Here is a 25,181-nt window from a genome sequence, read left to right on the forward strand (position 1 = left end):
TGATCCATGTGAGGAAGCCTCCATCAGAGTACAGAGCCTTCCTCCTCAGATTGTCAAAGTGAGTGGACCCTCTAGAAGGGTCCTTTTCTATTGTATGTATATTCGATTCAATTCGTTTATTGAGTGTGTATGGGTTCGGTGCCTCTTCCCCGGAGGCCCTAAGACCAGTTTTTTACATGGCTCAAGGTGCAATATATTCTTTTCAATCTGTACAGCTCGCGTGGGAAGTCTCTCTGGGGATCCCCGTCTCTTTCCTATGGGAGGGTGGTGGGATGTAAAAATGTGAACATTTTTTACCCCGGCTGTGTAGACTGGGATACATACTGTTGATGCTTCCTTCTTTCTATTCCAGAAGTGTTGGAGTTAGGGAGTGTCACACCCCTCTTGTCGTTCCCCTGGGCGCCTTGGGGATTCAATGGCAGGTCTAAATAGCCTGTTCATTGATGGGGGTGTGTCCCGACGCACGTATAGTGCTAGCTCGCTGTAAACAGGCGATTGACTGGCACGCCTTAGTTGCTTGTGGTTGAAACAGCGTTTTTATAAAGCAACTGAGATGGGGGTTTTTCCTCTTCCGGCGACCACATCCCATGACCTGGGTGGGTTGTCGACGGATCCTCGTTCATGTCTGGGGGATGATGACGGGATGGATCTGAACATATGTAGTGGGGTCTCACGCCCTTGGGGTGGGCCACCAGGCGCGGTTCGTCCCGACGTCTGGGTGGCGCCTTCTTTTCATGTTAAGATCAACACGCATATCTGCCCTTTTCCTGGGGCATGTCGGCGTGGTTAGGGCACGGGACTGGTTCTGGTCACGCTGGTCCGGATCAGTTGAACCCGTTGTCCGCCGGGGATGCAGATCTGCTGTTCTGGTACCCTGAGGGACTTGGGCTTTTTTCAGGGGGAAAAATGCCAGGTCGGTCTGGGTGTCACAGGGTTAAGCGCTATGGAGACCCTGGTTGGGTATGTTTTTACTCAGCACTGTCGTCATGGCTTACAGCCATGCCATTCTGTACGCGCTCGATCTCGTCGGATCTCGGCCGCTACACAGGTTGGTCCTGGTTAGTACTTGGTTGGGAGACCGCCGGGGAATACCAGGAACGGTGTGCTTAGGGGCTGGTTCTCCATTGTTTTTCGCTCCTCTCTCACGCATGGCGAAGAGGGGCCTGTGGGGGTGGTTTTTTGACCTCCTCTGGTGACCCTGTGCTTCCCGTACCGCCAGGCCCGGTCCGAAGTGGTGTTTGCGACCCGTAGGCCTGGGTTAACCCTTTTTGGAAACTGAAACACTTGTACTGCGGTATAGCCGGTGTATACCCGCAGGTGTGTTTTGGAGTTTTTTCTTGAGGGGTTATAGGAACAACCACCGCATTGGGTAACACCGAGGTGGTTGATTCCCTGGTGTGTTGGAGCAGTGTCGACTCCCGGGTTCACCGGTTGAGGGTGCCCCTGCACGTTCATGACGTCTGCCAATCGTGTCAGCCTTCTCTGCCTCGACCCCTCTGGGTGGGGGTTGTTAAATGGAGGCTTGGTCATGCAACACCGCCAGCTTACGCTCCTTCCGCCGGGGCGGCTGTGTTCAGCTGTCCCCTCTGGCGCCTGTCTCGTCCGCAGTCTCCAGGCTAGGGTTAACAGCCTGTTGCCTGGTTTTTCCCCGGTGCGCTGCCTGCTTCCGTTGGTTAACCTTTTTTTGTGTGCTTACGGCCATGCTGACTGCCTATTCTGCAGGGTCAGTGTGCCAGGCGGTGTACTATTGGGGGGACGGGGCCCGCTCGGCTTACTGGCCTGGTTGGTTCCGCCTGGGAATACCAGGTGCAGTAACTGAGGGGCCTTTGTCCGAATACGCTGGCGATGTGGGGGGCGGGGCACTACGTGCCCACCTGGTGGGGTCTTGATGCTGGCATCATGGACTTCTCCGGGCCCCCATTCCAGGGAGTCCAGTCCTTTTGGTGGGTCTGGGTCTTCCTTCGTGCTCCGCTGCTACGGCCTTGCCACGGGGTTGGGTTTGCCCTTGACCCCGTGATTCTGGGGGCAGTAACGAGGTTGTTCCTCCGTTCGTTCCCGGGTGGCATGCGGGTTGTGCGTGTGTGTAGTCGTGGGTCAAGCCACGGTCTGCTCACCCTGTGCGTTAAGTTGCTTGAGAGCTCTTCGCACGGTCGGGTCCGTCGCCTTCCCGTGAAGCCTCTAATAGGGGGGATACCCTCCATTAGGGGGGGTCGGGGGGGCTCGGCCCTCCCTGTTCTGATGGTTTTGGGGGGCTGTCAGCGGGGTGTATTTGTCAGCCAAGTGGCTCCGCTTGGCCTCCCTTGTGCAGAAGGCGAAGCCAAGCTAAGCCACTAACGATACAGAACGTTAGGTTATGACTATAACCAAGTTCTGTTAGTTAGGGGCGATGCTTGGCTTCGGACGGCCGCTGCAGCCCTTGACCTCACCTTGTGGTGAAAGCTTGGGAAGGAGGAGAGCAGGTGACCACACACCTGCTTATGAAGGTAAGCTGATGAGGGGTGTGGTCAGACTAATACTGGTATTAGAGGTACATTTGTGGTTTATTCAGTACGCGTGCACGTACGCGAGATAGTGCAGAAGGCGAAGCCAAGCATCGCCCCTAACTAACAGAACTTGGTTATAGTCATAACCTAACGTTATAAAACCACAGGAATTATAACTATATAATTATATAGTTCTGTATCGTTAGTGGCTTAGCTTGGCATCACACTGCACTATCTCGCGTACGTGCACGCGTACTGAATAAACCACAAATGTACCTCTAATACCAGTATTAGTCTGACCACACCCCTCATCAGCTTACCTTCATAAGCAGGTGTGTGGTCACCTGCTCTCCTCCTTCTCGCTTTCACCACAAGGAAGAAGTGCCTCGGTAGATCCCCACACTTGACACCATGATGGAAGAAATTGGATTAGGAACAGCTTTGGGAAACAAGGATACGTTGACATATCTTTATTTTCTCTCTCACTATTTTCGAGAAAATACGGCGATATTGTCTTCGTACTGGAGTGTCTGGAAGATGATGATCATTCTAAAAACCCTCCACCGGTTTTCGTATTGGGAGCACGCCGCTGCATGCTTCTCAACTGCAGTTCCTTGCTGTGTTTGTTGGGGTGAAACCTGTCAGGCCACAGCTGAACTGTCGGACATGCCGCTGTTGTGAGAAGCGGTGCGTTCCAGGTTGGGTGAGTAGTGTTTGCTGGCGGGCTCCACTTGTCTGTTAGTGCTATGGGGGCTACTTGACAAAGTTTATGGAAACCGGCCCCAGACTAGGGTCCTTTGTTCAGCCACCTAGGCGACAGAAGGCCTTGGTCTGGAGACCATTATAGTTTTAACTAGTGGGCCGCGACCATTGACACTGGTGATCCCTGTGTGTTCTGGACGAGTGGATTCTCTCTGTCACCGTGTTAAGGCCCCATCTTTCATATCCAAATGAGAGTATTCCTTCACGAGGGGATATGTGCATGTAATGTGCGATAGCGGCAGATTCATGTTCAAAGTCAGCTACACAGGCCAGTTGGTACTGTGCTGACTCCGTCGGATGTGGTAATGTCACCGTTGTGAAGCGGTGTTGACATCTTGTTTTCTCTTTTCTCTTAAAAAGTGAGGAGAGGTTCAGAACGGCGGCCTGTCTGGGTGAGTGTTATGTCATTGTTTACATGTTCATAGCTTACGGTTAGCCGGTCAGCTGTTAACTGCTGCGTTAGCCTGCTGGATCGCTGCATGGCCTGCTTAAGGCCTACTATTAGCCAGTCAGCTGTTAGCTGCGGGGCTAGCATGTCGTGGTCGCTAGGTAACGTTAGCTTGCTGCTATGGCCATGGCCTGGCGCGGGGTAGCTTAGCTTCTCGCGCGCCGCCGGGAGCTCGCTTCTGATCGCGTGCGTCGTTAGATCGGCGTCTCGCGAGCAGAAGCAATAGCACCCGAACGGTTGGAGCAGCCGTTAGCTTGATGCTTTTCTGTTGAACGTGCTTTGATTTTAACATGTTTTACACTCTTGACCACGACGTCATCCTTGACAGGGGATGTTCGTCGACCCTGCCCTGAGCCTGGACGGGGATTGCGTCAACAAAGAGGACTGTAGCGACTGGTTGGAGCGGCGACGCTGCCCGGATCGAACAACACAGGACGGCTGTGTTCTACGGTGTCTTGTGACTGCACTTCGCTGATCTGCGTTCCGGGTAGGAACGGGGTTGACCAGACCTCATAACACGTCTTCTGGTTTTACTTTGCTAAATGTATTGTGAATAACGGTGTTTTTCCCAAAACGTGTGTTGCTACAATGCATTTAGGATACGTTGCGGGTTATGTGTGAGCTGTTTTTGTCACTGGCAGTTAGCTTCTCCGTGCAAACGGGATGTAATGATCTGGTTGTTGTGTGAGTAACACGGCCGTGTACTCACAACTAAGGTAACTAACCTATGAAGCTATGCTTGGTGACAAGTGAGTAAAAGAATGTTCTTTCTCAGACTGTAATGACAATGAACAGTGTGTTCACACATTAACAGGTTTTCCTGTTTTAACTGGCCGTATTGAGGGTAAAATAGGAGGATTGTGTTTTCCCCCCCGGTTCCCCGGGGACTTTATCACCTCCTATCAGACATGTTGTGCATTAATTGTGTCTTTTGTGTGGTAGGGATACGATGTAACTCTTAGCTTGATTGCTGAGGTTGTGCTAAATCTGCTGGAGAAACTTATTTCCTAAAGGGAAATTGGTTTGGTTGCTGTCATGTGTGCTTAGCAAGGCCTGTGGTCGATACTAATCAAGAATGATGTATTCTCTCATTGTGAAAAAACGGCGTTCCTCTGTTGAGTGTTTTTGCCATTTTTTGTAGGTGATGATGGGTTGTGTGTGTCATGTGACCTACAACTGGGTTGTACTGGCCACAGAAGCAAATGTGTATGTTGGACCGGGGTTCTTAGAGCCCTCTCTATTCTGTGTTTTTCCTTAGTAAAAATCAGATAGCAGGTTAGCTCATGCGCTGTGTGGAGCTGTGAAACGCTTCATAGAGCTGACTATGACTGTGTCATATTCTCTTTTTGTCGTTACGTCGTATCATGGGTGTGGGGTCGTAAAGGGGTGAACTGGTAACCTTTCCTCTCCCCATTGTTCTGTCGGTCAGGGGTACACCCCCTGTCCTTCAAGGTTCCCGTCACGTGGCGGTTCGGCACGTTACGGGGGGGGGGGGGGGGGGGGGGGGGGGGGGGGGGAGTTCCTGGTCCCACGGCCTGGTATATTGGGCGTGTGCACCGCAGGAATTCCCCCGCCATAGAGTACGTCACCGTGCGCGTCTCTGTTGGTAGGACTTCCGTGTGCTGTTCAGGTCCATGTGATGGATCTGTTTTCAGGGGGGGTGGTCAGGGCTCCTCCTCACCAAGCGCCTATTCAGGCCTTCTGTGAGTTCGGACTCCTTCTTCCATGTGAGGAAGCCTCCATCAGAGTACAGAGCCTTCCTCCTCAGATTGTCAAAGTGAGTGGACCCTCTAGAAGGGTCCTTTTCTATTGTATGTATATTCGATTCAATTCGTTTATTGAGTGTGTATGGGTTCAGTGCCTCTTCCCCGGAGGCCCTAAAACCAGTTTTTTACATGGCTCAAGGTGCAATATATTCTTTTCAATCTGTACAGCTCGCGTGGGAAGTCTCTCTGGGGATCCCCGTCTCTTTCCTATGGGAGGGTGGTGGGATGTAAAAATGTGAACATTTTTTACCCCGGCTGTGTAGACTGGGATACATACTGTTGATGCTTCCTTCTTTCTATTCCAGAAGTGTTGGAGTTAGGGAGTGTCACACCCCTCTTGTCGTTCCCCTGGGCGCCTTGGGGATTCAATGACAGGTCTAAATAGCCTGTTCATTGATGGGGGTGTGTCCCGACGCACGTATAGTGCTAGCTCGCTGTAAACAGGCGATTGACTGGCACGCCTTGGTTGCTTGTGGTTGAAACAGCGTTTTTATAAAGCGACTGAGATGGGGGTTTTTCCTCTTCCGACGACCACATCCCATGACCTGGGTGGGTTGTCGACGGATTCTCGTTCATGTCTGGGGGATGATGACGGGATGGATCTGAACATATGTAGTGGGGTCTCACGCCCTTGGGGTGGGCCACCAGGCGCGGTTCGTCCGGACGTCTGGGTGGCGCCTTCTTTTCATGTTAAGATCAACACGCATATCTGCCCTTCTCCTGGAGTAGGCATATCGGCGTGGTTAGGGCACGGGACTGGTTCTGGTCACGCTGGTCCAGATCAGTTGAACCCGTTGTCCGCCGGGGATGCAGATCTGCTGTTCTGGTACCCTGAGGGACTTGGGCTTTTTTCAGGGGGAAAAATGCCAGGTCGGTCTGGGTGTCACAGGGTTAAGCGCTATGGAGACCCTGGTTGGGTATGTTTTTACTCAGCACTGTCGTCATGGCTTACAGCCATGCCATTCTGTACGCGCTCGATCTCGTCGGATCTCGGCCGCTACACAGGTTGGTCCTGGTTAGTACTTGGTTGGGAGACCGCCTGGGAATACCAAGTACGGTGTGCTTAGGGGCTGGTTCTCCATTATTTTTCGCTCCTCTCTCACGCATGGCGAAGAGGGGCCTGTGGGGGTGGTTTTTTGACCTCCTCTGGTGACCCTGTGCTTCCCGTACCGCCAGGCCCGGTCCGAAGTGATGTTTGCGACCCGTAGGCCTGGGTTAACCCTTTTTTGAAAACTGAAACACTTGTACTGCGGTATAGCCGGTGTATACCCGCAGGTGTGTTTTGGAGTTTTTTCTTGAGGGGTTATAGGAACAACCACCGCATTGGGTAACACCGAGGTGGTTGGTTCCCTGGTGTGTTGGTGCAGTGTCAACTCCCGGGTTCACCGTTTGAGGGTGCCCCTGCACGTTCATGACGTCTGCCAATCGTGTCAGCCTTCTCTGCCTCGACCCCTCTGGGTGGGGGTTTTTAAATGGAGGCTTGGTCATGCAACAACGCCAGCATACGCCCCTTCCGCCGGGGCAGCTGTGTTCAGCTGTCACCTCTGGCGCCTGTCTCGTCCGCAGTCTCCAGGCTAGGGTTAACAGCCTGTTGCCTGGTTTTTCCCCGGTGCGCTGCCTGCTTCCGTTGGTTAACCTTTTTTTGTGTGCTTACGGCCATGCTGACTGTCTGTTCTGCAGGGTTAGTGTGCCAGGCGGTGTACTGTTGGGGGGACGGGGCCCGCTCGGCTTACGGCCATACCGACCTGAACACGCCCGATCTCGTCCGATCTCGGAAGCTAAGCAGGTTCTGGCCTGGTTAGTACTTGGTGGGATACCGCCTGGGATTACCAGGTGCAGTAACTGGGGGGCCTTTGTCCGAATACGCTGGCGATGTGGGGGGCGGGGCACTACGTGCCCACCTGGTGGGGTCTTGATGCTGGCATCATGGACTTCTCCGGGCCCCCATTCCAGGGAGTCCAGTCCTTTTGGTGGGTCTGGGTCTTCCTTCGCGCTCCGCTGCTACGGCCTTGCCACAGGGTTGGGTTTGCCCTTGACCCCGTGATTCTGGGGGCAGTGACGAGGTTGTTCCTCCGTTCGTTCCCGGGTGGCATGCGGGTTGTGCGTGTGTGTAGTCGTGGGGTCAAGCCACGGTCTGCTCACCCTGTGCGTTAAGTTGCTTGAGTGCCTCTTCGCACGGTCGGGTCCGTCGCCTTCCCGTGAAGCCTCTAATAGGGGGGATACCCTCCATTAGGGGGGGTCGGGGGGGCTCGGCCCTCCCTGTTCTGATGGTTTTGGGGGGCTGTCAGCGGGGTGTATTTGTCAGCCAAGTGGCTCCGCTTGGCCTCCCTTGTGCAGTGTGATGCCAAGCTAAGCCACTAACGATACAGAACGATAGGTTATGACTATAACCAAGTTCTGTTAGTTAGGGGCGATGCTTGGCATCAGACGGCCGCTGCAGCCCTTGTCCTCACCTTGTGGTGAAAGCTTGGGAAGGAGGAGAGCAGGTGACCACACACCTGCTTATGAAGGTAAGCTGATGAGGGGTGTGGTCAGACTAATACTGGTATTAGAGGTACATTTGTGGTTTATTCAGTACGCGTGCACGTACGCGAGATAGTGCAGTGTGATGCCAAGCATCGCCCCTAACTAACAGAACTTGGTTATAGTCATAACCTATCGTTATTCACCATCAATTCCTATAACATTCCGCTACAAAAATACTATGGCGAATCACTGCAGTATTTCTATGGTAAATGTACGTATGGGGGAAAAAAAGCACACACACCGAAATACTATAGTACATTTTTGTATGGGTCCCCTGGACCCCCCTCAGGGACCCCAGGGGGAGGCCCCACTTGAAGAATGACCCGTCAAGACTTGAGAATGATGTCCAGCTGCTGTGACCTGACCAGGAGTAGCATCATGTGGCCGGAGTCTGAACAAGGCCATAGCTCTCTCACAACATCCTATGTAAACAGTTGTAGTTTCTCCTACTCTATAGTTTAGTTGTGTTTCCTGCGATAAACATGTGGAACAGTTCATTCCTTTAAAGCGCTCTGGCCCCCTCTAATCTTCAGTGATAAAGAACTATGTGCTGCTGTGGGTCTTTACTTCTGACCCCTTGTGTTGGGCTCCGTTACTGCCGTTGTTTCAGGAATGCGTCTCCCAGCCGGGTCAGTGAACACTCCGTATGCGGGCTCCTCCACCTGTAGCGTGGATCTATTGGATCCATGTGGATATATTCTAATAGTAACGGTGATAGGAGAAATTCAGGTGTGTTTTAATCACAACAATGGCCATGAATAGAATACAATAGAAGTACTTTATTAATCCCCCGAGGGAAATTCGGCACCACAGATTGCCTACAATAAACATTTAGGTAGTCAAAAATTGAACATCAGAACACAGCAGGTACAGTAGCTTCGTCTGTTCCTGTGAAAACTAAAATGTGTTCACTGTCCACATGAGATTAATGTGCAAAATAACTAATAGGCTACACACCTACCTACCAGCTATCTACCAATCTACCTACCAGCTGTCTACCTATCTATTCAATCCATTATTTTACCAAGCTATCTACCTACAGTACCAATTCAATCCATTACTATCCATTACAACATTACCGGTAATAGGCAAGGTTTTATCTTTTTTTTTTTCAAAGTTGTTTTGTTTCTATACTAGTATACTAACTAACTAACTCCTTGTAGCTTCCTCTTTCTCTCTTTATATCTCTTATCTCTCTCTCTGGTGCTCTCTCTCCCTCTGTCTCTCTCTCTCCCCCCGTCTCTTTCTCTCTCTCCCTCTCTCTCTCCCCCTCCCTCTCTCTCTCTCTGTGACCACACATCGCCAGACCTGCCACTAGATGGGCCTCACTCCACACATTGCGTTCGTCTGTGTATTTATTCCCACAAGCTTCATAGCATAACCTGCAAAGTTACACTACCTTCAGTGAGAAGAGGACTCCCCCTACAGCGCATTCTCACCCCAATACACACACACACACACACACGCACGCACGCACGCACGCACGCACGCACGCACGCACGCACGCACGCACGCACGCACGCACGCACGCACACACGCACGCACGCACACACACACACACACACAGACACAGACGGGTGCTCGCACACACACACACACACACACACACACACACACACACACACACACACACGGGTTGCTCGCGTCACACACTTTTTGCCTCACGGAATGTTTGTCTCTCTCTCTCTGTCTGTCTCACCCTCTTTAGCTCGATCTCCCCCTCTCACTCCCTGAGTGCGTGTCGGTTGTGTGTGTGCGCCCATGGCCGGCCTCCTCAGACGTACGGGCCGCGTGGCCCTTCAGCTGGCCCTCGGGCAGGGCAGGAGCTCCCGCGGGGCCCCCCGCCTCGCCCTGTCTGCCGCTCGCATAGGTAGAGTAAGATATCCGCCACGGGGTCTGAACCGCAACGGCCACCTAGTAGTAGTAGTGAGACTCTCTAGAGACCAAATACTTGGTCCCTGGTCCAGATGGAGTCCAGATTTAGACCAAACCTGGTCCAGATTGAGTCCAGATTAAGACCAACCCTGGTCCAGATTGAGTCCAGATTAACACATTGACTGCCAGCCATGAGAAATCTTGTGATTTCATGCCATGCGTTGAGTGCCAGGGATGAGAAATCTCGTTATTTAATCGTTATTGCTTTTATTAGCGATATCCATTAATTTTTTATCAATCTAGCCTCACATTATCATTGTCTATGAGCTCGAACAGGGAAAATACCGCCCCCTATCGTCTCCCGGATGGTAATGCACCCATTGGATTGGACTCAATGGAAATGCATGGGGGGAAAAAACCCCGGAATCCACATTTTACTTCTCAGGCATGTAACCGGAGACGATTGGATTCAGTGTGGACCCTCAGAGCAGCGTGGATTATCTGTTTTTTAGTACCTAACGTTGGATCAATAAACGATTTTTCAGCCCGCTTCTCTAGTATGCATAAGTACACATATACTATTGATAATCTAGCGTTTATTTGAAAACGATTAATAAATCAGCCGGAAAATGACGTGTTGTGTGTATTCCAGTAAAGAGCTATTATCACGGAATCTTAATTTTTTTCTAGTAATTTCCAAAAACGTCAGTTTTTCAAAACGGTATAAAACGGAAATGTACCCATGAAAAAACAATCCGTTTCGTACATGTTGACTGCAAGCAAGTCATTGATAAGCGACGGGTGTATTAGACACATAGCCATAATATATAATATAGAAATAGCTCCGCGAAAATCATGAAATATCGGAAAATCAGTCCAAAAAGGCTGGCATTCAAGCGATAAATCGTGCGCCCCCTGCTGGCACTCAAAGTGTTAAGACCAACTCTGGTCCAGATTAAAAAAGGAAAAAAGGTACATAATGTACGTTTTATATATATATATATATATATATATATATATATATAATATATTTACATTTTGTATCGACGAAAGGCCAAAGAAAAAGTCAAACTAACAACGCTTGTTGTGGGGGGTGAGTGCTCTCACCACTAGACCAAGACACCCACTCTGATACTAACACACAATACTATGATGATAGAAAGTTAGGTTTAAGGTTAGGGTCATGGTTATGGTTAGTTAAAGGTAACAGTGTGGTTAGGGTTAGGGTTAAGGTTATGGTTAGTTTCTCAGTATCTTAAGCAGCCCGATCTTGTTTAAAATGCTAAATTTCTATCTTAATGTTAAAACGAATCATCATAGTATTGCTGTGTTTATATCAGGGTGGGTGTCTTGGTCTAGTATCAATATGTTACTTATGGCTACAACAACACAACGTACATTATGTACCTTTTTCCGTGTGTTCAAATTAAGCACTTGATTTACGTTTTCTGATGAGACTGTGTTGCCTTTTCATATGGAAATGTCCCACCGCTGAAGGTAGTGTGCGTGTCAGTGGTATTTTACCTTGTGCTACAGTCACTGCTATGGAACGGGCATTAATAACAGAGGATGGTGGTGGTCCACGAGGAAGGCTTCTAGCCAGAGCCTCTGGGTGCCTGCATGGGGGGCAGAATTCATTTCATGCCCTCTCCCGCTCACTCTCTCTTCAACTTCTGGAGCTTCCAACTCTGTCCTCTGCATTTCCCATAGCAACTATCATCATTCTCATCATGGTGGTCCCAGGGCTGGTCATGCTGTTGGAAGCAGAGCGAGGGTTCCTCAGGACAGCTGTCCACACACAACATATTGTATTCATTGTTAATAGTCTCGTAATATGTTTTGTAATAATAATAATAATATGGACTACAAACTCTTGAAACGATAGTTCAAATATTTTTGGAAGCCTAGACGTATTTCTTACTTTCCAGTGATGCCGTTGAACCGGTAGAGTCCTTTCTCAATCCATGCCTTGTCGACCAGCTCTGCATGACGAAGAGCCGACAGCGGGACCCGACTCCTCACACACCTAACAGCCCAACTGTGTACCTTGTTGTGTATTTGACCCGTGTTTTTGTGTTGTCTCCCCCCCCCTCTGCCTGCCCCCCCCCCCATCTTTCAGCCTCTGCGGCCTTGTCACCCCGGGGTGTACCGTAGTCGTGGTCGAGTGTCCGGGGGACCCCCCCCTGCCATCATCCTCCTTTTCTCCCTCTCTCTCTCTCTCTCTCTCTCTCCTCATCCTCCTCCTCCTCCAGCAGCAGCCATGTCGGGGTTCAATCTGCTCCATCTGATAAGCAAGAGTCAGCCTGTGGCTCTGCGGCCCTGCGGTCTCCCCTCAGGTCCACTATCTGTGTGCCTGCTGTGCTGAGCTGCTGCCTCCTCTTCCTCCTGCTTCTCCTCCTCCTCTTCCTCCTCTCTTAACACTGTGCTCTCTTCCTGCTCGGGTGTGTGTTGCTGTGAACGCGCGTCGACCCCTCCCAAGTGTGCAATTATGACGTTGTCTGCTGTAGAAAAAAAAACACCTTTCACAACAAAAAAAAAGTGACTCGAAGGTCGAAGGAACTTGGCTGTCGAACCGGGGGTGAGTCGCGCCCTGAACCCTGTTCACTGCAGATGTTGTCTCCCCCCTTTCTGCACTAGTAATATATGAATGTACAGGTGATTAAACTGGGTATAACATATATAAATTAGTACTACGTACTAGGGATGGGCATTTTAAAGAAAAATCCAGATCGATTGATCGCATGCTATACTCGATTGATCGTGTATTACTCAAAGTATTTTTTTTAACAAAAAATTAATAAAAAATTTGTTCATTCACGTATATATGTTTAAGGAAACCAACAAACAGTTACAATCTTACATGTGAAAAGATATGTAAAAAAAAAAATATATATATATATATATATATATATATATATTTTTTTTTTCATACAAATTTATAATTTCGATTTTTTTTCCCGCTTTTTCTCATAGCTACGATTAATCGATTACTCACGCCCATCCCTACTACGTACTGAGTAATAGTGCCAATCAGATGTATGTGCAGAGTTGTAGTATTAATATGTACAGTGATACAGGTATAAAGACACTATGGTAGTAAGTCGGACTGGCCAGCAGTGTAACTAGTAAGAGTAGGTAGTAAGGGATATGTACAGATATAGATATAGTATCTACAGGTATGTAAAAAGGAGTATATGCAGGTATGTACAGATAGATGTGGATAGTGACAATAGATATATAAACGGTAAGAATAACTATATATATATATGGTATATACAGCATTATTGTACATGCTGCTGATTTTTGCCTGTTTTTTAACGGTTTGTAATGTGTAGAGAAGATACCAAAACATGGTGGGGGTAATCTTTGTAATTCACGTTCACACAGCTAATTTCACAATGATTACAGATTAATGAGACAATACCTTTGAGAGGCCACCAAAAAGCAGAAAGATCCAAGTTGAAATTTCATGTTGATAATCAAACGTTTATTTTAACATGTTCTTTAAATGCGGCTAGGTGGTGTAGTGGGCAAGGCGCTCGCCATCAACGCTGGAGACGCTGGGTTCGAATCCAGCTCTCGGCGTTGCTATCAGCTTGGCTGGTCGTTCATACTAACACAATTGGCAGTGTTAGGGGTGGGAAAGCTGATGGGTGGGTCCTGGGCGTTGTGGAAAGCGACCCCTACAGTTCGGTCGGGGCACCTGCACAGCGAGGGTAGGATCTGGAGGGAGGTAGTGTGACCTTCCACACGTTACACTCTCCCGGTGAGAATCTGCGCTGCCAGGCTGGCTGCCGGCTGGCTGCACATGCGTCGGAGGAAAGCATGTGACAGTCTCCGGCCTCCCGGACCAACAGTAGGGGGGAGTGCGCAACAACCAGGAAGGGGGTTGGGAAATTGCCATAACGACTAACAGTGGGATGGGAGAAAAATCGGAAAAAGGAGGGGGGAAAAAGATAATAATAAAAAAAAAACATGTTCTTTAAAAAGAAAGCTTTGGGCGGCTGGGTAGCGTAGAGGTCTAAGCACTCGCCTACCACCGCAGAGACTCTGGGTTCGAATCCAGCTGTCAGCGGTGCCTCCAGCTCGGTCAGTCGTCCCTACGAACACAATCATCAGTGTTAGCGGGTGGGAAGCCGGTGAGGGTGTGAGTCCTGGTCGTTGCAAACAGCGACTCCTACTGGTCGGTCGGGGCGCCTGTTCAGCAGGGAGCGGATCTGGGGGAGATAGCGCGAACCTCCGCACACGTAACGATCTCCCAGGGAAACTCCTCGCTGTCAGGTGAAAAGAAGCGGCTGGCGACTCCACATGTATCGGAGGAGGCATGTGATAGTCTACACCCTCCCCAGACCGACAGTAGGGCAGCATGTGGTAGTCTACACCCTCCCCAGACTAACAGTAGGGCAGCATGTGGTAGTCTACACCCTCCCCAGACCAACAGTAGGGCAGCATGTGGTAGTCTACACCCTCCCCAGACCAACAGTAGGGCAGCATGTGGTAGTCTACACCCTCCCCAGACCAACAGTAGGGCAGCATGTGGTAGTCTACACCCTCCCCAGACCAACAGTAGGGCAGCATGTGGTAGTCTACACCCTCCCCAGACCAACAGTAGGGCAGCATGTGGTAGTCTACACCCTCCCCAGACCGACAGTAGGGCAGCATGTGGTAGTCTACACCCTCCCCAGACCGACAGTAGGGCAGCATGTGGTAGTCTACACCCTCCCCAGACCAACAGTAGGGCAGCATGTGGTAGTCTACACCCTCCCCAGACCGACAGTAGGGCAGCATGTGGTAGTCTACACCCTCCCCAGACCGACAGTAGGGCAGCATGTGGTAGTCTACACCCTCCCCAGACCGACAGTAGGGCAGCATGTGGTAGTCTACACCCTCTACAAACAGACAGTAGGGCAGCATGTGGTAGTCTACACCCTCTACAAACAGACAGTAGGGCAGCATGTGGTAGTCTACACCCTCTACAAACAGACAGTAGGGCAATGCGCGCAACGACCAGGAAGGGAATTGGCATAACGACTAAATTGGGGGATAGGAGAAAAATTATAGAAGGGCAATAAAGAAAGCTTTGAGTTTGGTGTCAAGTGTGTTTTTCAGCAGTAGGCAGCCCCCCCACCACCCTACTCTCACATTCTGCTCCTTTCTCATATACCTGACTTAACCGCTAATTCAGTTGCCACTGGAAATAACATGTAACTCACTGCTTGCCTCCCTGTCAGCTTGCATGCACTGTGTGGTGTGTTCTGATTTAAAAAAGAAGAACAAGAAGAAATGTTTGCTTTACTAATGTCCACTCAGCCGTCTGGAGAGGTTGACACCTTCCTCCTGTAACTTATAGGTCCAGATAACAGACTCCTCACCATCTGCCGCTGCGCTTATTTATTTAGAGAACCTAGCCGCGGTCACTGTAGTATGTCTTGGCTTCTACTAGCCCTGTTTTTCCTCAACACACGAACAAATAAAAGAAGCCAAGTTAAGATTGATCGATCTCCCACCAGACGTTCTCCGACACGCCGGATCAATCCATCGATTGCGGCTCCGTTTGCCTAAAACAATGTTTTGATTGTGCGCAGTGATGAAACACCCCCACATTCTTCCTCTGCGCACGGGAGCTGTCTCTCTCTCCCTCGCTCTTCCTCTGTCCCTCTCTCTCTCCCTCTCTCTTCCTCTGTCCCTCTCCCTCTCCTCTAATTTTCTCTTTCTCTCTCTTCCTCTGTCCCTCCTCTCTTCCTCCTCTCTCCATCTCTCTCGCTCTCTCTCCCTCTCCTCTCTTTCTCCTCTCTCTCTCCCTCTCGTTCTCTCTCTCCCTCTCCTTTCCTCTCTCTTCCTCCTTCTCTCCCTCTCCTTTCTCCCTCTCCTCTCTCTCTTCCTCCTCTCTCTCTTCCTCTCTCCCTATCCTCTCTCTTTTTCTCTCCGAGAGCGGCTGATTTGATTGGTCGAAGCACCTAGAGAGAGAGAGAAAGAGAGAGATAAAACGCTTGTGCGGTTGGGGGTAGGGGGGGGGGGGGGGGGGGGGATGGTGGGGGGGGGGGGATGGAAGCCATAAGTTTGACAAGTTAAAATAAGCAAAAGGGGGCGGCGGAGAACAAACCTTGCTTACAATTAGGAAACAATATTTACACTTGAGGTTGAAAAGCCAGGATGTAGGAAAAAATTTGCTAATTTAGAGGGTGACCTCTAAGTGCACCAAGTCCAAATAATCTGCAGGCTATGGCACGGGGCACATTCCAGCACAACCCTCTGTGAGGAGGGGGGGGGGGGGGGGGGGGGGGGGGGGGGGGGGGGGCGGCTCTCGTACGTCTCGTAAGTAGCTCCCTGTACTCTTTGTTAGCGCTCTTCTTTAAATGGGAGCGGGACAATTTAGTTGTAGCTGCACCTTTTCCATAGTGTAAAATATATATATTTTTTGTAAACTACCTTCATTCCACTGAATCCCCCCACCTCCTCCTTCAGCCCCTTGTGTGTCAAAAGTAACTTTCTACTGGCGGGGGGGGGGGGGGGGGGGGGTGGAGTGAAGGGCATCAATAGACTCCATTCACTGGCGAGGCCTTTAAAGTCCCTATTATTTGCTCCATTCACATGGTTTCAATCTTTTGGGGGGGAATTCTCCACATAGTCCAACATGAGAGAAGAGAGCGCCTCCTCCCCTCCCCTCCCCCCGCCTCCCTCACTCACCCCCACCGCCACCACCACCAACCAACCAACCAACCAAACCCAGAGCAACGACCTCACCGACAGACTCTGTACGGGAAAGTCCCGGCACTCTAAGAGGAAAAAAAGAAGCAGGGAAAACAGAGTACATCCTTAAAGAAACAATACGACACAGCGGGCTCCCGAAATAACGGCCGAACGGTGATTCCTTAATGAAGACAGCAGCCGGGATGAATGGGGGGAGAGAGAGAGAGAGAGAGAGAGAGAGAGAGGGAGGGAGGGAGGGGAGAGAGAGAGAGGGAGGGAGGGAGGGAGGGGAGAGAGAGAGAATCCCAATTCCCTGTAATTTAAAACTGCAGTTGCGTCTCCTTAGCTAAATGGCCTACAGATGGACATTTATTTACCCCCCCCTCCAGCCCCACCTCCTCCGTAACCACCGGCGATATTGGCGGTACGGCCTGCCCTGTGTACTTCTGTATTTGGAAGAGAAAAACGTGTTTATTTCTTACGGTGAAGAAGGGGTTCGCCCGGGTGTCTGGACGTGTCTTCCCCCGTAAAGTACTGCGTCTCAGCGCTAACATCTTCTACAGTGTTTTTTTAGAGGAAACCTGGCTTGTGGAGCAGAAAAGAGGATCTGCAGCTTCACTAAAACCAAGGAACTAGATTAATATTTGTAGCTTTTGGGTAGATTTGTTTTACTAATAATAACACTTTATATAGTGAAGCACAATCTTGAACTGACGTGACATTTCATCAGACGTATTTTAACCCTTTCTCTGCCACGCTTATATCCATCCTTATACCGTCCTCTGCCAGCTCTATTTGTCTATGGAGATGTTCCCCTTCTTTGCAGGGCTATAACTTTTTAAATTGTATTGCTAAATTGACATTACTATGGCCCATTCAACGTCAAGTATCTATCGTTTAGGATGTAGCAACGTTCTACTTTTTCATTCACATATTCATACTAAAATACGGTCTAAAGTATAAATATGTTTTTATCGTTTTCTGCAGCATTCTGCAGAACGTGAGTTATAGCCCTAAATACATATATTAGATCATCAAATGTAGTTTGATACCGATTGACGTCAGATAAAAAATTTCAATTGTACAAGGTCCTACACGTCATGCCTCATCATCTGCTGGTGACTGGAGGGAGGGGGGGGGGTTATAAGTCCGTGGCCGACGTTAAATGATTCATGTAGTATGGGCGATATATATATCGGAGCAGATTATACGTTTAATAATAATCAAACACGCTGAAACTCACCGCGGCTTCCTCTGACCGCTGGGTGATCAGCGTGGAGCAGAAAGATCGCTATTATGGGATGTTATATGCGATCCATTTCCAGGTTGTTTAATAGTATATACGTCCAAATCATGTTGTTTATCGAGTTATTGGCAACGGATCGCCATCCAGTGTGTCGAGCTGGAGTCCCGCTAGCGATAGCGAGTGGCCGGACGAAATATGGGTGAGCACCACTTCCGGTTTTTGCGATTCGCCGAACCGTTGGAGAGTTGAGAGGAGATCAACAGCAAGTCTCAAGTCTCCGTGGGTGAAATATGATTGCCATGACAGATTTTTTAAATATTGATCTCAAAGATGCTGTAAGACGTCATTGGCAGATTACACATGGCGGAGAATGATGTGTTAAGTCGTCCTTGGCGATTAAAGGGTTAAGGGTAGAATCTGTAACACTCGTCAAACACAGACCTCGAGGCAAGAGGGCTTCGCTTGGTATTGCACTTTGTTTACATTGTTCAGCTTTGTTCTGAGGTACGATTAGTCTAACTCGTTATACCGTGGGAGAGCCTGAGTGGCCAGCGAATTGGCAAATCAAGAGCAATGCATAAAGTGCAGACAGAGTGCAATACCAAGCGGGGCTCTTTTGCCTAGAGGGCGCCATTTGACGGCATTACAGATTCTACCTTTAACAGGTGGCATAATGTAACATAAAGCGTATGATCACTCTGACTCTTACACACCATTTGATAATGGCTTGTGGTCTGAACTGTACTCTGCCCGGTTACATGCTTTGGCTGTAGCACAACTCTACTCCTCTTTGCACTGACACGCTGTAGATACTAGGAAAGTCATCATTGCAAATGTGTGTTTGGCTCCAGGCAAGAATCGATAGCATGATCACTTAAAAACTTAATTTGACCTCGGATTAAGGTTGAAATGGACCGGTTGCTCCAGACACCAGCAGGTAACGCTTCCCCACAGAATGGCTACAATTCTATTATTATTCTTAGTACATAATATAGATTTGATTATATTAGATTTAAATGAGTTTAAAAGTTTAAAAACTTTAATCTAATGAATTCGAGACTTTATAGTTAATTAATTGAAATTAATCACATTTTAATCGCATATCAATATTTGATGCGAAAAGCAACATTTTTCAAATGGATTTTGGTATACGAGTGAATCAATGAATATACATTATACATACGAAACACAGTACTTTCAAGTACATTCCAGAACAGTTGACAATTGAAAAAAAAAAACTCTTGATTGATCTCAATTTCTCTTATTTTTTCAGTATTCTGTATGAACAAACCAGAATAAGAAAAAAAAGTTATTTGCAATTTATTTAAATTTTATTATACTTTATACTGTACTTATAGCACATGCATCAGTCTGGTCTCCTTTAAAAGGTAACATTTCTTACACTATAAAGACAAATCATCATGCGATTAAATGCATCCATTTTTTAAAAACGTTTAATTCTTTCTGTAGTTAATTAATCGCAATTAATGCGATAAAGTCCCAGCCCTAATTTAAATGTATTGTCATTATACGGCACAAGTACAATGTACAAACAAAAAGAGGTTTGGTATCCAACCAGAGTGCAAATGTAACAGTAAAGTGCAATAGTAATATACAATGTACAGGTCATTAAATTGGGTGTAAAATATATAATAGTACTACTGCTGATTAATAGTGCTAATCAGATGTATGTACAGAGTTGTAGTATTAATTATGTACAGTGATACAGGTATAAAGACACTATGTAGTAAGTGATACTGGCCAGCATCGTAACTAGTAAGAGTAGGTAAGGGATATGGACAGATATAGATATAGTATCTACAGATATGTAAAAAGGATTATATGCAGGTTTGTACAGACAGATGTGGATATATATGGTAAGAACAAATATATATATACGATATATACAGCATTATTGTACATGCTATACAGAGTTATATGCAGGTGTATACAGTAAGTAGGTATATAGAAGGATTATATGCAGGTATATTCAGACAGATATGGATATATATATATGTATAAGGTAGAATATAGCCTATAGAGATATCTATAAAATTACGTAAAATGTTCAATCTGTACTTCCGCAAAAAAGGATGTACATAACGTAATGTCGGCCTTTAGTGGACACTTTTCCAAAACACGTTGTTATAGAATGCGTGGAGAACAAGGTACACAGACTAGGCATAGACTTACATCTGATGATGACACCACAAGGGCTGAACAGAGGGAGTGAGCATAAAGTAGGCCTACACATGGTAAGGATTACAAATGGGAAACGCCTGGGAGGGAAACAGACGAACAAAGAACTACAGGAAACGGAAGGACTACAACTAAGGAACAAATCAAGGGACACAATGAACCAGGCAAGGAGTAAAAGTAATGAGACAAAAAGAGACTTAAGACATGAGAATGATGAACGAAAACAGCTACATACAGTGGACAGACCAGATGCGTTGTTTTGCGTGTTTATAGCACAAGTGCTAGTTTTCAACACTAATCACAAATCAGAACAAATACTTTCCAGAGCAAGAGATAAGATGATATGTTCCTTTATTGATCCCCTTGAGGAAATCTGGGCGTCATAGCAACAGGGGGGTACAGGTATGGGCGGGGTAATGGTAGAAAGACAAATATAGGCAATAAAATATGAGGAAAAATAAACTAAACAGGTGAAGATGAGGGTCTACGCCTTATTGGTTTTTATTATACATTAAAATTAATATAGGCAATAAAGATTTAGAATCTGAATATATACTATTCAGATGGTTTTATTTGCCAATACAATGGAATTCTTACTCCGTTTGCTTTTTTACAGAGTAAAATAGCAGTATGTGCAATAATAGTACAAATAAGTAAATGTAAATAAAAATAAGGACACGTTCGACAAGTTCAAGTTCTGGCCCTTGAGACGCTGTTTAAATCAACTGATAGCAGCCTTATCGCACAGACATCGGTGAATGAATACGACAAAATCAGATGACCGCTGTCCATTTGAGCCTGATCAGAGGGACGCTTGTGACCTCTGTTGACCCTTGCCTGGACCCTGGGTGTGGAAGGTCGATGCCTAAGCAGCACGGTGTTGAGACTTGGGGGGGGGGGGGGGGGTGAATTAAATTCGGGGGTTGGAGGGCACATGACCATCCTCCTTTCACCCCCCCTGGGTCCTGGCAGAAGCCCCCACACAGACACTGACGTCCCCCTCCTATACCCCTTCCCTCCTCCAGGAGCATGTCGCACCAAGAAGACGTGGCCGGTGTCGTTCACCAAGGAGGACCTGAGGAAGCGGCTCACGCCCATGCAGTTCCACGTCACCCAGGAGAGAGGCACTGAGAGGTATATAACACCCCCCAGGAGAGAGACACTGAGAGGTATATAACACCCCCCAGGAGAGAGGCACTGAGGGGTATATAACACCCCCCAGGAGAGAGGCACTGAGAGGTATATAACACCCCCCAGGAGAGAGACACTGAGGGGTATATAACACCCCCCAGGAGAGAGACACTGAGAGGTATATAACACCCCCCAGGAGAGAGACACTGAGAGGTATATAACACCCCCCAGAGAGAGACACTGAGGGGTATATAACACCCCCAGGAGAGAGACACTGAGAGGTATATAACACCCCCAAGGAGAGAGACACTGAGAGGTATATAACACCCCCCAGGAGAGAGACACTGAGAGGTATATAACACCCCCCAGGAGAGAGGCACTGAGAGGTATATAACACCCCCCAGGAGAGAGGGACTGAGGGGTATATAACACCCCCCAGGAGAGACACACTGAGAGGTATATAACACCCCCCAGGAGAGAGACACTGAGAGGTATATAACACCCCCAGGAGAGAGGCACTGAGAGGTATATAACACCCCCCAGGAGAGAGGGACTGAGGGGTATATAACACCCCCCAGGAGAGACACACTGAGAGGTATATAACACCCCCCAGGAGAGAGGCACTGAGAGGTATATAACACCCCCCAGGAGAGAGGCACTGAGGGGTATATAACACCCCCCAGGAGAGAGGCACTGAGGGGTATATAACACCCCCCAGGAGAGAGACACTGAGAGGTATATAACACCCCCCAGGAGAGAGGCACTGAGAGGTATATAACACCCCCCAGGAGAGAGGTATATAACACCCCCCAGGAGAGAGACACTGAGAGGTATATAACACCCCCCAGGAGAGAGGCACTGAGAGGTATATAACACCCCCCAGGAGAGAGGTATATAACACCCCCCAGGAGAGAGGCACTGAGAGGTATATAACACCCCCCAGGAGAGAGGCACTGAGAGGTATATAACACCCCCCAGGAGAGAGGCACTGAGAGGTATATAACACCCCCCAGGGGGAAGGGGGAGAGGGATAGAGAGAGACTCCTTGGTGATGCACACGTGGGGAAACTATTTATCAGGTCATTTGAGGAAGGAATGTCAAAAATGCCCAGAGAGGAGAGGCTGTGTGAGGAGGAGGAGGGGGAGGAGGAGGAGAGGCTGTGGGAGGAGGAGGAGGAGGAGGAGAGGCTGTGAGGAGGAGGAGGAGAGGCTGTGTGAGGAGGAGGAGGAGGAGAGGCTGTGTGAGGAGGAGGAGGAGAGGCTGTGTGAGGAGGAGGAGGAGGAGAGGCTGTGTGAGGAGGAGGAGGAGAGGCTGTGTGAGGAGGAGGAGGAGAGGCTGTGTGAGGAGGAGGAGGAGGAGGAGGAGAGGCTGTGTGAGGAGGAGGAGAGGCTGTGAGGAGGAGGAGGAGAGGCTGTGTGAGGAGGAGGAGGAGGAGGAGGAGGAGGAGAGGCTGTGAGGAGGAGGAGGAGGAGAGGCTGTGTGAGGAGGAGGAGGAGGAGAGGCTGTGTGAGGAGGAGGAGAGGCTGTGTGAGGAGGAGGAGGAGAGGCTGTGTGAGCAGGAGGAGAGGCTGTGTGAGGAGGAGGAGGAGGAGGAGGAGAGGCTGTGTGAGGAGGAGGAGAGGCTGTGTGAGGAGGAGGAGGAGGAGAGGCTGTGTGAGGAGGAGGAGGAGAGGCTGTGTGAGGAGGAGGAGGAGAGGCTGTGAGGAGGAGGAGAGGCTGTGTGAGGAGGAGGAGGAGGAGGAGAGGCTGTGTGAGGAGGAGGAGGAGGAGAGGCTGTGTGAGGAGGAGGAGGAGAGGCTCTGTGAGGAGGAGGAGGAGAGGCTGTGTGAGGAGGAGGAGAGGCTGTGTGAGGAGGAGGAGAGGCTGTGTGAGGAGGAGGAGAGGCTGTGTGAGGAGGAGAGGCTCTGTGAGGAGGAGGAGGAGGAGGAGAGGCTGTGTGAGGAGGAGGAGGAGAGGCTGTGTGAGGAGGAGGAGGAGGAGAGGCTGTGTGAGGATGAGGAGGAGAGGCTGTGTGAGGAGGAGGAGGAGGAGAGGCTGTGTGAGGAGGAGGAGGAGAGGCTCTGTGAGGAGGAGGAGGAGGAGGAGAGGCTGTGTGAGGAGGAGGAGAGGCTGTGTGAGGAGGAGGAGGAGAGGCCGGGAGAGACCAGGCCGTCAAAAGCCATGTATAAAAGGGTTTGTATACTAGATGCCAGGCGGGTCGTGTTTGCTTACTCTGCGGCTTTTGACGCTTCACGGCGGGTGACTTCCTCCTCCGTAATTATGTCTCGACTGTCCAAACTATGCGCTGAATGTGCATTACGGTCGACCCATTAGCTAGCAAGCTAATGTTAGCAACGTACTGGGAGAGAGACCCTCATTTTCAACATCGCAGAGTGTGCAGAGCATTACATGGGACACACAATCAATTTAAAACAATAAATCAATCATAAATCAGAATTAGTAATAAGTCTGAATCTTTTAATCTAAAACGTCCAAAAGAAACAAGAGTGCTCAGTTCTAGGTCACGTTGTAGTAGATTACATGGTTCCGCTGCAGTAAGACTAGAGAGCAGTCTTGCCAGGATTAGTTCTAGTTCTCGGGGAACCTGGGCTGTAAAATTGTCAAAGAAGGTCCTAGGAGTAAGTGCTTTTGCCTTTTTTTTCTTTGTTACTTCATCTTTCAATATCTCGCAGGTATTTAACATTACTGTATGTTATGAGTGTGTATTAATAAAAATAAAAATTTTAATCTGAATTGTATTTTAGAGGTTTTTATTCAAATGGTTAAATGAGCTTTGGGCTCTTTGTTGGGGGGAAAACAGGCAAAAAAATAACAACTATATACAGGTGTTTTAAAGACACACACACACACACACACACACACACACACACACACACACACACACACACACACACACACAGCAGCAGCACACACTTTCACACCCCTCTCTCTCAAATCAAAAGCGAACGTATCCTAACGTGAACTGGCGTTTATCCGCAGTGCCTTCAGAGGAGAATTCACGGACAACAAGGACGAGGGCACCTACACATGCGTCGTCTGTGGCACCCCGCTGTTCAGGTGAGCCAGTGTGTGTGTGTGCGCGCGCTGTGTGCCTGTGTATGTGTGTCCATTCATTCATTCAAACCTTTATTTATTCTCAAAGGACAATTGAGGTCACCCTCATTTTCAATGTCGTCGAGACTTACAGACATTTCAATGCATACATTTTTTATAATATAATAATAACAACTCTTATCTATATAGCACCCTTCACACATGGAGCGCAGCCCAAAGTGCCCCACAGCAAGTAGCATACAACGAACATAAAAATCGGCATACAGTCGACAGAATAAAAACAATGTATAAAATGCAGACATGAGAATAGGCATAAAATAAGTACAATAAGTACAGTGTTGCTCGAAGGCGCGCACGTGTGTGTCTAGACCCGCTTCCCTAAGGTCTTGTTCTGACCTCCCCCAGCTAGTGTTTATCTCGATACTGATACCAGCCTCACAAGCAGGGCTTGACATTAACTTTTTGGCTCAGTGGCTAGTGGTTTTCCAAAGTCACTAGCCACTCAGCATTTTCACCAGCCAAAAATCCCCACACTCGCGCCCCCAACCAAAAAGTGTCAGTAGTGTGGTGTGTGATAAAATAACATCTAATCCAGAGAGAGAGAGAGAGAGAGAGAGAGAGAGAGAGAGAGAGAAGAGAAGAGAAGAGAAGAGAAGAGAAGAGAGAGAGAGAGAGAGAGAGAGAGAGAGAGAGAGAGAGAGAGAGAGAGAGAGAGAGAGAGAGAGAGAGAGAGAGAGAGAGAGAGAGAGATATCTTGACTGAGAGGGTGGCCAGGACTGTTAGTCTCGAGCCCTTATGCTTCTTAATGTTAAATTAATGTGGCTAGCTAACAAACACCGTAATATTAGTTTAATAATACACGTTACATAATACATGTTAGTTTGTTTACTTACTCGCACATCCACAAATAGTCGGTATCGGTCTCATTCTCTTTTCTGTTTGTTGATGGTTTGGTTCACCCGGTCTTTTCACAATATTCCGCCACATTGTAACGTTAGCT

The 25,181-nt window shown here is 48.6% G+C and overlaps 1 protein-coding gene and 1 pseudogene across 5 annotated transcripts in view; both read left to right on the forward strand.

The window, feature by feature from the left end:
- Window positions 1-25,181, forward strand: part of msrb3 (methionine sulfoxide reductase B3) — a 92,342-nt gene that overhangs the window by 26,087 nt on the left and 41,074 nt on the right. The window contains exons 1-4 of one of the 4 annotated variants that reach the window (XM_084330258.1): window positions 9,716-9,855; window positions 11,980-12,196; window positions 21,021-21,129; window positions 24,107-24,184. In XM_084330258.1, the coding sequence (XP_084186384.1) occupies window positions 12,121-12,196; window positions 21,021-21,129; window positions 24,107-24,184 (263 nt within the window). In that variant the 5' untranslated portion in view covers window positions 9,716-9,855; window positions 11,980-12,120. Of the gene's footprint in view, window positions 1-9,693; window positions 9,856-11,979; window positions 12,197-21,020; window positions 21,130-24,106; window positions 24,185-25,181 lie in introns of those variants that run through there. The other 3 variants (XM_084330256.1, XM_084330259.1, XM_084330257.1) reach the window with 3 other exon arrangements.
- Window positions 22,579-23,807, forward strand: LOC311241605 (annotated as a pseudogene). Its single transcript has 2 exons — window positions 22,579-22,952; window positions 23,800-23,807. The product of its transcript is annotated as an uncharacterized misc_RNA (transcript).

Source organism: Notolepis coatsorum (genome assembly GCF_963971535.1).
Source record: "Notolepis coatsorum genome assembly, chromosome: 15".
Classification (NCBI taxonomy): domain Eukaryota; kingdom Metazoa; phylum Chordata; class Actinopteri; order Aulopiformes; family Paralepididae; genus Notolepis; species Notolepis coatsorum.